At 37.8% G+C, this 13,159-nt stretch overlaps 2 protein-coding genes across 2 annotated transcripts; both read right to left on the reverse strand.

Annotated features, from left to right (window-relative positions):
- Nucleotides 1-927: 927 nt before the first annotated feature.
- On the reverse strand, nucleotides 928-9,371 carry il12rb2l (interleukin 12 receptor, beta 2a, like). The gene is made up of 15 exons (XM_084372214.1): nucleotides 9,268-9,371; nucleotides 8,712-8,810; nucleotides 7,036-7,192; nucleotides 6,762-6,913; nucleotides 6,361-6,503; nucleotides 5,989-6,127; nucleotides 5,439-5,515; nucleotides 5,092-5,326; nucleotides 4,719-4,913; nucleotides 4,387-4,491; nucleotides 4,137-4,271; nucleotides 3,181-3,330; nucleotides 2,935-3,001; nucleotides 1,810-1,915; nucleotides 928-1,611 (listed from the first exon to the last, which is right to left on the reverse strand). Exons 2-15 carry the CDS (start codon nucleotides 8,782-8,784, stop codon nucleotides 1,228-1,230), a joined length of 2,118 nt encoding a protein of 705 aa, XP_084228340.1. The 5' UTR covers nucleotides 8,785-8,810; nucleotides 9,268-9,371; the 3' UTR covers nucleotides 928-1,227.
- Nucleotides 9,372-10,672: 1,301 nt separating this feature from the next.
- rln3a (relaxin 3a) lies at nucleotides 10,673-12,372 on the reverse strand. The gene is made up of 2 exons (XM_084371659.1): nucleotides 12,147-12,372; nucleotides 10,673-11,468 (listed from the first exon to the last, which is right to left on the reverse strand). The coding sequence occupies exons 1-2, from the start codon at nucleotides 12,301-12,303 to the stop codon at nucleotides 11,185-11,187; spliced, it is 441 nt and encodes a 146-aa protein (XP_084227785.1). The 5' UTR covers nucleotides 12,304-12,372; the 3' UTR covers nucleotides 10,673-11,184.
- Between the last annotated feature and the right edge of the window lie 787 nt (nucleotides 12,373-13,159).

Here is a 13,159-nt window from a genome sequence, read left to right on the forward strand (position 1 = left end):
CGTCACATGCCGTCATTTATACAATAGTTACCATCATAATAAAATAGGCCTATAAGCATGAAGGATTAAATACATTTATAAATCATAGAAATGTCTACAGTATGTTGTTTGCGTTTTGATCATGATATTCTGATAATCTGTAACGTTACAAAATAAATGGATCCAAGTGTCGTTAATGTCTATCATTGTATTATTCTTTAATTTAATCAAGGTTCACATCTAACATGTATCATAACAATTCACATCACTTAAAAATCATACTCAATCTCTATATTTTTAATGCATTTGTTTTTGTTGATGAAGTTATTACCTTAGAAGGTGTTCAAATGGTCGTTATTTTTATAACTGCGCCGAATGTACAGTAGATATTTCTAAATGTATTTCAAGTGTTTCTAATAAGGAATCAAATATGCACCTTCACTATCTGACACTGTTGTTGTTCTGTATATGTGGCATGTTGTTGGAGAATGTTTTTTAATTGTTGTATGTAATATTATGGCTATGTGATGATTGTTGGTACATTATTCCACCAGCATCGCTGTGTTGTCCTTTAAGTGAACTGAATTGAATACATTCAAATCGCTGCCAGAACCTTATTGAGATTGTTTATTCAATCATGTACAGCAAAACTTTAAGGTGCAATGTTTTAAAACATGGAGAACTTGGCGAAAATGGGCGTTATATTAATATTTACTTTCATTGGGCAATAGTTCTTGTCCTGTGTCACCATAAATTAAAAATAATTCCTAACTCTGCATACTTTATAATGGGGCTCTAGTATGGATCATTGTGTGAGGTATAGAGAAATTGCAATGCACTGCACACCCAGTGAACTGTCAGTTAGTCTGTGCATTTGTGTTATCTTTCCCTCTTAAAATACTACTTTTGGTTTATACTTCGCAAAACAGGCTCAACATAAGACAAAAATAAGGGAGTACACCTGAGTTGTAATTGAAATAGGAAAAGTAAGCACCTAGCCAACAACAATTCAAAATAATAAAAAACAAATACCAAAATAAACAAATGCTAGGTGGAAGGTGGAAGCCAGGGGTGCGAGAGGTACTGACAGACTGTAGAGGGACAAATCTCTCCAATGACCTGAGTCCACCTTACAGGGTGCTGCAGCGAGAGTCCACAGAGAGTCTACAATGGCATCATCTGAATATTTTCTTCACATTAAAAAAATTACAACACACATGAGAATGTCCATGAGTCAAAATATAGACATTATAAAACTTCCAGTATTTCCGAAACAGTGGGCATGAAGTGCTTTTCATAACCTGATGTGCCCTGTTCTTCCTCTGACGAGTTCCAACAATCCTCATTGTCCCTCTCCTCATCTGAGTCAACCATTTTACTGTACGCCTCTCTTCCATATTTGCGGTCTGTCCTTGGACACTCCTTTGTGACGCCATCCTTCATCTGATCATCTTGGCAGTCCATCTGTGAGCTCCCCTCTCCGATCACTGGCCTAATTAATCCGTCAGTGTCTGAAGTTTCCTCCAGGGAGGACTTGGAAGCCCCCGGCTGGATTTCCACAACCTCCAACAGAGAAATCTTTGGATGTGGCTCATGGACAGGAATGCAGATCCAAGTCAAGGGGTCATTAATCTACAGGGAGACCACACACAGGTTTTGTTTGTTTGTTGTTGTTTTTTTTGCATTTTGGTAATACACAGAAACAAACTGCCTACATTCAGGAGCATGACGTTGTAAATGGGATAAGCAATTACTAGTGAAATATAAAAGTAATGGCATTGCTCAGGATCAAAAATCAGTGTAAACCCCGTTCTAAAATTAAACACTCACCTGTTGCTTCATCTCTCTGAAAATGTGGCTATTGCGAGGATCCGGCACTTTGTCCAAGAAAAACAGAGGCACCATTGGACACACTTTGTTTTCTCCTCGACAACCACTGGCAGACATATAAGAGTAACAAAAACATTAAAAAACCATCACAATATAATTTCCCAAATAATTTCCAAACCCATTCCTATCTCCCCTAAATTCTGTATTTTAGGCCTCTATCCTGAAAATCTCTCCTTAAAATCGCATGAAATTACATTGATTAATCTCTGCCTTGTCCATTCAAAACGTCTCATTGCCTTGTATTGGAAAAATATATCATGTCCCCCTATTAATCATTGGCTGAAGGAATTATCATCATGTCTGGCTTTAGAGAAGCTGACTTATAGTATTAAACATAGACTTTGTGAATTCTATAAAATCTGGGGCCTTTTCTTACATTTTCTTGAAAGCGCGGATCTGCAATGTGCCCTTGACCCTTGACTCTTATTGCTCTACACTGACTATGTAATCGTCTGTGCTGCTGCTCTGATATCTGATGTCTGTTTTGCTTTGTTGGCATTGCACTGTGGGTTTGATTTTATAGCTCTATGTATCTTATTCTTTCTTATTTCCCATTTGCTTATTTAGGTTTCCTGCTCTCTTTTTCTTTTTTTTTCCTTTTTTTTTTTCTTTTTGTGGACCTAGATGGATGAGATCCTTGGTGGGTGGAGTATTTGAAGTTCGTGTTGTATGTTTATGTAAACTCTGTATAACTTAATGAAAATGTCAATAAACATATGTTAAAAAAAAAACCCATCACAATCTTGAAGATCAATATAAACAATGTTGATTAATTTATTCTTAGCTTCAATGTTAACACCAACATTATATGAAACTTACATGAAATTTTAATTTACCCCAACAATTTAGTTTTGCACCCTAGTTCCAAATAATAGTTTAATAACACCTGAAATACTTAGTTAGGAATGGATAACACCACATTTGTGTGCTATAGTCAAAGTATTAACCAACACAAAATAAAATAGTGGCGACTTTCCAATCCTAAAGATCAGACAGAGACAGGAGAACAGATGCTCGGAAATACAACAAAAGTCAAAGAAAAGTTGTTGAAGATGATTATCTCACCTGACTAAAAGAATAAGGAAGCATACAACAAACAGACACGCTATTACCAACAGGACTCGGTAGTTTACTGAAAGAGAGAGGGAGAAATGGGATGAGAGAGATAAACTAATTAAACCAGTATTATGATCAAATCACCTATTATGTTGCAAGAAATATCAAATGACACCTCTTAAAAACTCGTTATCATACAGTTTATCCTAAGCTCATCACATTACACAAGGATAGAGGTAAGATGTGATGCAATACCAAATATTTCATGGTGCTTTGTTTCGAATTGCAAGGTGGCCTTTTCTCCATTCCCGACGGCAGACACAGCTCTTATCCACACCTCATACTTCTGTCCCGAACTGAGATTCTGCAACGGAAATTCCCGATGGGATGCACTCACATTGTACACTAGGAGAGACAAATTGTATAGGGTGAGGTTAAGAAATCAGAGAATAGCTGACAGAGATCTACCAAACTAGTATTGCTTTTCCTTTATTAATACTTTGTTTCTTTCTTTACTACTTTGTTTCTTTTATATATTCTTCATTATTTTACATATGCATAGTGATTTTGTTACAAAATATAATCATAAATGTAATTTAACCAAACTAATAGTTTAATGTCATGCTAGCAGCTCAGTGTGGTTGTATTCTAGTGTCTAACTCTAACATAATGACAATGATGACAAAGTACAGCTGATGGGACAGCTAATGGGATGTCATTGGGTTTTCAGGTCTTTGACCATAAACAGAAAACATGAACAATTTTCTTTCCTTTACGGGATTTACTGAACTCATCCTGAGGTGGAACAATAACAAAATTCCTTGGCAGTCCATCCAATAGTTGTTGAGACATTGCAGTCAAAGCCACAAATGTGAACCTAATGGTAGATCACAAAAGTCACCAGACATCATCTGGACCATGAATGCCTGTGCCAAATTTAGTGCCCAATCATGTTGAGATATTTCAGAGGATAGATTGGTTGGTTAAAAATTAACCAGCTGGTGGCACTCTAGAGAAAAGGTCAGAGGATCACTAAAGTCAGCTGGATTTATCTTCTGGAAAGTATGAATGTTTGGCCAACATTTCATGGCAATTCATCTCATAGTTGTTATCTGATCCACTGTTATGAACAATCTTTGAAAAAACCCCATTTGAGTTTCCTTTGTTTTCTTTACTTGTTACTAAAGCTATATTAAATATTGTTGATATACCATTTTGTCTGTCAAGTCCTATTTGGTAGTAGAGGATCAGCCACTCCTGCTCAGAGAGGGGACCAGGATCCCAACGCAGGGTCACATGAGTGCCAGCAATGGAGAACACCTGAAATGATGGCAGTTTGGAGGGGACTGAAAAGTAATTGAGACAGAAACATGAGGATTACAAGTTTAACTTCCATTTAAAATGAGGAGAGATGAGAGAAAAAAAACATTTTTTGGATGGAAACAATGCACAAATACTTACTTCTTTGAAGAGAATATCCAATAGCTGATGAAAGGTAATGGACTTTCCCATTGTGCAACACTTCAAACAATGATACTTGGTAGGGTTTGTAATTTTTAAATTGACCTGTAGGTGGAGACACACAACAGAGTAAAATAGCCATTTTGAAAACAGCCAGAAACACAATAATTTAGTATTCAGATTAAAAATTAAACCAGTGATAATCATTGATTTACAATTTCTTTAAATCAAGTCATTGATCTAGATATTTGAGATATTTAGGCAGTCTTGTTTTACATGTAATCTTCTCATTATCTATGGCATTTTTATCAAAGGAATCAAATCAAACAGACCTTCAAAAAAAGCTGTTGTCTGGCTTTTGTTTACTTTGACCCAATCAAATGCTTGGCCGAGGGGACATCCTGCCTGTTTGTATTGCACCACATATTCCTTCAGGGTGTCAACGAGCTGAGAGGGGAGATCCCAGGACACTGTGAGGTTCTCTTCATTCATCTTGAGGTTCAATGCTTGCTCATTTTTCTCTTTACCTTAGTAAGAGAAAATGATGTTAGTTCTGCTGAGCCAAAGGAGAATGATAGAATACAATATAATAAGATAATACAAATATATAATTATTGCAGCGCCATTTTCCAGCGATCATACGCTTAACTATAACTTTTAACTTATAGCTCTCCATACTTTTATGACAGTCTGGAAACTTGATACCTGGTACTGGCATGGTGAGGTGAGAAGGCACTGTGGCACCATGAGCATTGTAGGCTGACACATTGACTGATGATGCATCTTTTAGAGAGGAATTATAGTGGCATTGCACCTCATCACACAACATGTCACATGGTTCAGCTATGGACTCATTCACCACCACCGACATGCCGTTTTTGTAAGACAGCCCGACTTCATGTCCAAGAATGAGACCGCAAGCCTGAGAAACAGGAAGTTTCTGCATGGGGCGAGGAGGAGAGGATAGTGATGGGGTTAGTTTGAAAAAAGAAAGACTCTTGTTCTTGATTTCAATCAGAGGACAGTGATTGCAGGTAAATTGTTTGACATACCTTCCAGGTCAGAAAACAGTCAAAGCTCGAAGGGTATATCCCACAGTCCCTCCACACATCTAGCTTCCCAACAGGGGCTGAACAAGAGAAGGGACAAGACAGCAAATAGAATGAGTAAATAATATTAGACTGCCTTTTGTTTCATCTTTGCAGGGTTACCGTCACCATACTGTATGTTTTGAAACTAGGATTATAAAGTCAAGAATGTAAAATTGCATTTGTGTCAACTTGAAATAATTGCTTCCTTGCTGAGATACAAGCTAAGCCAGTTAGCTAACCACAAAGATGTTTTAACAGGAGGAAACAGCTGTGGCTCTTCCCAAATGTAACATTAACTGCCCATCCGCACATCGAAAGCTCACTTCTTATCTGACCCTCAGCAAGAAAGTGAATAAGCATGTGGCCCAAAATGTCAAACTATTCCTTTGATACTTTTTAACGCAACAGTTCAAAACAGAAAACAGACAAAAGAAACTACAACCATTTATGAAACATTTCCAAGTTCTTTGTAATGTTAAACTTGTAGACCACATCATAAGTGAGGACTCACTTGTCTCTATGCCTGATATTCTCTCAATATCACTCCAGTCACTCGTCAAGCCTGTGCAGGCACAACGAACTTGGAATTCGTATGCTGTGCAGGGCCTGAGGTTTTCAAATGTATAGCTGCCATAGTATCCCTCTTCTTCCTGTGTAGAAAGGAAAAAAAAACATCTTGAGCATGTATTCAGTGGATAAAGCTTTATTCAATCTGTAATGTCTAGTTTTTCTTTGAAGATTAAGATTAAGAGTTTTTTTCAGGACATTAATTAATTCATTTATTTATTCATCAGCACTATCCCCTCACTGTTACTCCATTACACAGTGTGAACTATGTTGAGAGGAAGAAAAGGAAAATAGTGGAAGACAAAACCTAGGACACCTCAAACCAGACTTGGTCTGCCTCAGTCCGATGTCGGACAGCACAAGGTCCCAAATTGAGCTGCAGCTGATCACAGTAGGAATTCCAGTGAATTTCGAATGGTTCCTGATGGCTGGATGAGACTTTAGGAGGAGGTGGCTTGACTAGATACAGAGACAGAAACCAAAAAAAATATTTAATATCAAATATCACTTAAATTAAAAGTCAACAATTTAAAGATGAATTACAAATCAGTACCAGATTTTTCTATTGAAACAGGCATCATTTTTAATTGTAGTTGTCCGAAAGGCATCAAGTGCCACCATTATTATTATTATTATTATTATTATTATTATTATTATTGCTGTTTTTGTTGTTGTTGTTATTGGTGGTGGTGGTGGTGGTGGTGATGTCTGACTCACAGATGTTCGCTGTATTGAACACAACCTCTTCAGATTTGGCAGAACCGTGCTGGTTCATTGCCTGGACCCAAACGCGAAGTCCAACATGGTGGCTAAATTGTTCACGATCGATACGCCCAGTCAAACGGGTCCCACTGATCACATGCAACTCCCTGGTAGACAAGACAGGACAAGAGGAGTAAAACAAATTCAGAAGGCGTCTCCCAAAGGTTAGCAGAATATTGTCATTATCAAGTTGACAGATGACTAGGGCAAAGTTTTAGGTTGTGTTTACCTGCTATATCCTGGCGCCCAGTGCAGGCTGTAGTTAGTGGGGATCTGAGGTTCTTGTCTTTGATCCAAAGTACAATGGATATCTTCAAAGCACTTTTTCTCATCACATGGGAAATAGCACTCAGGGGGAGAGGGAGTAGCAGGATGACCTGGAGAAACTAATAGGGGAGAAAAAAAAGAGATCATCTCATACCAGAAATTGTTTAGGTAGGTGCACTGAATAAACAGTGGGACACAAAGTAGGGAAGTTAGGGATAGTAGCAACAACTGTACAAAAACGTCTAATCCAAAATGTCCCCACCATGAGTCACAACAAGGAAAGGTACTGACCCACTGCAGCAGAATTCCAGGAAATTATGACTCATAAGATGAAAAACCACAGACATAAACATCTGAAATAAAAACAGTTGCTTGGAGAAATTAAAAATTCAACACTTTATTACTTCAGTATGAGCTTACAAGGCTTCATACTGATGTCAAATATGGAACTGAAAAAAAAACATCCAGTATTGATTTTCTGTCACTTCGGGGCAGTTTTTGCACGTGCAAATTAAATGTAAATTATTATTACTATTTATTTGTGTTAGACTTAACTGCTGTGATGGCAAAGACACATAGAGAAAGAGCAAGATTTAAAAGATAAACAGAGCCAGAAAGTAATAGACAGAAGACTGAGCTTAACCAAAAAAACAATTCGAAAAGAGTTTCATACATGCATCCGCCCATCACCACAAACACACACGCACACGCACGCACACACACACACACACACACACACACACACAGAGCTTTTTTTCTATTCATCACAAGACTGTCACCTTTACCCACTTCTCGTAAGCCCGTGCAGTTTTAGCAGTGATCAATTTGATGCCTGTACACAGCACGTTGCATAGAGGCGCGCTACCAGCGACACTAACAGGAAATGAGCCCTTTTGATCAGTCTGAGTCCATATAATGGCACTTCTCCCCCTCCCTTGTCACTACTTCCTTCTTAATACAGACACTACTGAATCACAAAGGATCAGTAAAGAATAAGAGAACTTATGGGCACGTGACCACATTTTAGCACAACGAGGTGTTATCAAAACATGTTAAGCTTTATGCCTTCAGTGTGTAAAGTGAACATGTGCTGCACAGAAAAAACACCCAGCTCATTCTTTATTATGGTTTATTATGTAGTTTTAAAGTTATAGTTTGCTAGCATCAGCATTGAAGTGCATGATCTACGGTATACTTTGTTGGAGAGCAGACTAAGTAGTGGACAAAGTATTTACATCCTTTATTTAAAGATCTAGTATATCCCCAGAGATCCAAATAGTGATAGGCAAACACCTTTATAGTGCATTAGCTTGTGGGCACCATCTGAATGTTGTAGCCTAGCTGGTTGAAATGTAGCTAATCTGACATACTTTTTCTACCCTTGGACAGTTTATTCTTTAACAATACATACTTTCTGACAAGCTGATCATATATTTTGGATGTAAAATCTCATTCAGCAAAGTAACAGTATTTTATAGGTGGTACATAAATCTAGTGGAGTCAAACAACAATATCTCCCCCTGAATGGGATTGAGTGAAAATGCATAAAGTTAATTTTAAAAAGGCTGAGCACAAACAGGAAGAACTGAACTTAATACAGTATGAGAGAAAAGTTGCTCAAGCCTTGAATAAGCCTACCTGATAGAGCAATACAATTTGGCAGGTTGACCAGCAAGATGGACAGAAGCCACCCTGCCTTAAGTGTGGCCATCACATCTGGACCCAGACCTCTAATGCCTGTAGGAAACACACATAAACACAGTCATACACATTGGAAATGTATCAATTACGGACGCTAAAGCCTGAAACAGCTACTAAGTCACATCAAATCACTTTGTTGGTATTTTTGACCAGTTGAATAACTGTAGCGAGCTGGAAGAATCACCGACATGTGGAGCCATTGCATCGATACATATGATAATTTACTGTAACGTTACGCGCAGTTTGGCTAAGTAGCCGACATGCCGACGGTCTATATGCCAGACACACATTCCTGTTACATGTACTCAAATTTAACTCAGCTACTAACGAAGTAACGAATAACTTTATACCCTAAAAAACACTGAGATAACAGTTCAAATACTCCATATATTTCGGGGGCTCTTTAAATTTAATATTCTGTGTTATTATAGTAAGCTGTTTTGTTCATAAAAATTAGCCAACCATAAAAAGCTCTTAACTATGAATTAGTTACCTCATTGTGACACACACTTCGATCCCTAGCGTACATCCTGAAGCGTTTCATAACAAGGCTGACAAAAAAAGTTTCTGTTGTGAAGTTGAAACCGTCCGTCCGGCACACGATGTGGCCACGCCCAATATCGGAACTACCAATGACGTAGGCACACACGCGCTCGCACAGACACACTTGACACAGCCCTCTCACTTCCTGCACGCTGGCTGCTGCAGGTCTAAAATACGTGTGTCACACTTAGAAGACTTTCTTTCCCACGCAGAAACAACACATGTGACTTCTTATCATAACCAAAGTTTTTGTGATAGCAAAAAAGATCACCGACACGATAGAACAGCTACCGATGAGACAAGCAGTGATTGTAAACCATGGCTACTGTAGGTCCTGAAACTCTGTTCTCAGATTGAAACTGGTGAAGCTTTTTTCACTTGGGTATTTCCTTCTACTGCCCACTTCTTCTCCACCACAAAGCAGATAGACATATTGTATTTTCTACTGCAATGCAATTTTTTGACAGCTGTGGTTTCTTTCAAGATGAGGATTTTACATTCAAACATATACATGTATAAAATATAATGCTTTGTTAAAGATTAAAAGTGGTTTCTGACCTTTTGGGCTTGTAACTGATTGTATCTAGTTGGGGACACTTGTCATATTTTGGATGTCTATGAGTTGATAGCAGGTAAGGTACTTACTTGACTTGAAGTATTACTGCTACTTTTTGGAGGCAAATATTGTACTTTTACGTCTCTATATTTATTTGATAACTTTACTTACCAGTTACCAGTTTGTAGATTGCATGCTGTAACATGTTTTAAATTAATTTATTTTGCCAGCAATAAGATTCATTTTAATAACACTGATTCTAATAATCAGACCTATACACAGTATATACATACATGTAAATATATGTAGGTATAAGTTTACTTTTACTTTTGATACATTGGTGCATTTTTTGAAAATTACTTTTGATTCTTAAGTATATTTACTGTCAGATACTTGTTTTACTGAAGTGCTATTCGTATGAAAGACTTTCACTTTTATCAAAGTAATATTTTAACATGATATCTTGGCTGTGACCTTTGGGTACTTTTCACAACACAGGTTAGCAGTTCCACCAAATAGTTATATCCCCTTTAAACCTCTCTGATCGGGAGATTCATCCCCAAAGAGGTGACATTATCCTTCTTATTTCACAAAGAAGAGGGTAAGATCAATAGTTATGTGATCACTAAAAATGTCACATGTCACAGTGGTGTATGATTTTAGGGAAGTGTACATAAAATGCAAAATATGCAAGGATAGTGTGTGCTGTATTTTTGGTGAAGTGATACTATTTTTTAGCCTCTGCAATTGAGGAAAGACAAGATTTCAACATGTACTCAAAAAAACAACAACAATTCAGTGATTCTTTAACACAATTTTTATTGAGTCTGAATATTTAACCCATCTAGCACCCAATGTGCTTTGAAACAAATGCAAAATCCCAACAATCTACTTATGATTGACAAACAAGATTATTCATTGTGACTTATTTTGCAGTCATTGCTATTCAGCTTAACGCAGAAATATATATATAAATTACAGTGTGTATGATAGTGGTTGGGAAGGACAAAACAGCCTGGTTCAAGATTGAAAGCTGTTCATTACAAAGTCAAGAATGCATTTTTCAAGAGAAAAATATATGTAAACATTTTTGAACACATGGAAGCCCTTTCCATACACTTCATAGATACTAAAAAAATAAAACAACATTTCAAACAGTTTATATAACGGGTTAACAGAATGACACTGGACATTCATGAGAAGTGGGAAAAATAGGGTAAGTGTGTGTGTATATTTGTGTGTCTGTTTGTGTAATTATGTGTACAATATATGTCTGCCAGTGTGTTCACTGTGATTGCTAAAGGTTGACTCTCAGCAAAGGGAGCTGATCTCACTCTTGCTGCAGCCCCACTTGCAGCAGGCATTGGACAGGCCCACCACCACGTCCCGGCCTTTGCGGTCAGCCTTGCGAAGGGCTTCCAGGATCTCCTCGGTGATGAAAGAACGAGCTGGCCTGCTGAACACTCCCTCCTGGTTGTCTGTAGGTGTGAAGCTTAAATCTCTGTTTCTTTGGAGGAGAGTCTCCACCATGGAGTTGTGACTTAAGCCCTCTGAGGAATCTTCCTGACGAGAGCTGAACGGGTCCTCCAAAACATCTAATCCAAATGGGCAAATAAAACATTGAAGAATAGCCATGGTTTTTACTTAAACCCAGATAACAATAAATGATTCACAGTCCATAATCTGTATTGTCATTAAAACAATTGCTGAAGATGGCATGATGGAGGAGGAGAGTTCTAACCAAATCTACCTGTATACAACCAATAGGATATAGTGTATTTCATAGACAAAAGCTCGAAATAACATTAGCCTACTTAATAGCCATTTTTATAAGTAAGCAGGTCAGCATAATCTATCCATGATGACATTGTAGAAGAGAATTATAGCTTTATGATTCCAGTTAAGATTGTCCATACTCTAAACACTGACCAACCTTATGCCAAACAGCATTAGCATCTAATAAAGAAAATAATTAGTATCATCCGTCAATCTACTCTTCAAAGTAGTGACCTACTTGTCCCTCCATTGAAGTTATCATTGGCATATACTTTTCAGTACAATTGCACACAGTCACAAATGAGCAGAAGACAGTATAAAGACTTAAACTTCATCATGGACACACAATTAATTTACATTTATCCAGAAAAAAATATTATAACATCAGAAATTGAGGGGAAAAAGTTGATCTCATACAATAAATATAAAATAAAATAGCAGCTACAGTCAACATATGAAACAATAATAGTGACAATGTAGCGCCTTCAGCCTCTCACCTGCACTGATTGACCGTCTCCATCGTGACCCCCCGCAAGTGAAGATGACTGCCCGGATGAACTCACGGCCACATAGTTTCACCCCATATGTTGGGTCGTCCATGGGCTGAACCCCAGCCACCAGCAGACACACAGCCAGCACCACAGCTTTCCACATAGTACCCCAAGAAAATATAGCTCAATAGAAGTGGTTGAAATGATAGGCAATTCTTTGCTTTGAGCAGCTCTTAGCTTTCTGTCACCCTGTTTGCAATGGCTATGACTTTCTGGGTGACCCAGGCGTGGTTTATAAAGGGGATTGGAGCCCTGCAAGTAGACGTGCAAACTGCGCGTGCAGGCCTTTTCCGGAAGAGGAAAAGATTCAATAGAGAGATACAGTCAGAGACCTTTATGGAGACAAAAAGCGGATCAAAGGGGGCATAATTACCAAATATGTCAGAGGCCTCAATGATATAATTGTGTTTCAGCATGAGAAGCACTTTTGTCACCTTCAGTATCCCCAATGACTTCATCAGATCCAACTCACATTTAACATGTAAAAAATACATGATCTTGGGTCATGTGGGGATTGTGAATATGAGGAGCATACTGGCATTAATAATTCCAACCAAAAGCAAAAGCTATGAGACTATGTGGCATGATAAGGTTATAGCATACTGGTCAATTACAACTTTGTTTCCATTTATCTCCCATAGGGCTGAGAAAGTTCCTTTGCTATATTGGGGCATATCATGGTCTCTTGTGCCTTACTAATACCAGATTGTTGTGTACAATACATAGATATTCTAAAAGATCAATAGTCAAATAAATCTACGCAAGAAACACATTCAGAAAATAATTATAATTGCGAGGAAGCTTCAGGTTGGTGGGTGACGTCAACAAATAACACATAGAGCAACATCTTAGGTCTGAAAAGAGAAAGGTGACTTTAAATGTTTGTTCCTTTAAAAAAAATAGAAGGGATAATATACAGTTAACTGACATTGCCTGAACACATGAAATTAACCTTTCCG

Source organism: Pagrus pagrus (genome assembly GCF_965226575.1).
Source record: "Pagrus pagrus genome assembly, chromosome: 13".
Lineage (NCBI taxonomy): Eukaryota > Metazoa > Chordata > Actinopteri > Spariformes > Sparidae > Pagrus > Pagrus pagrus.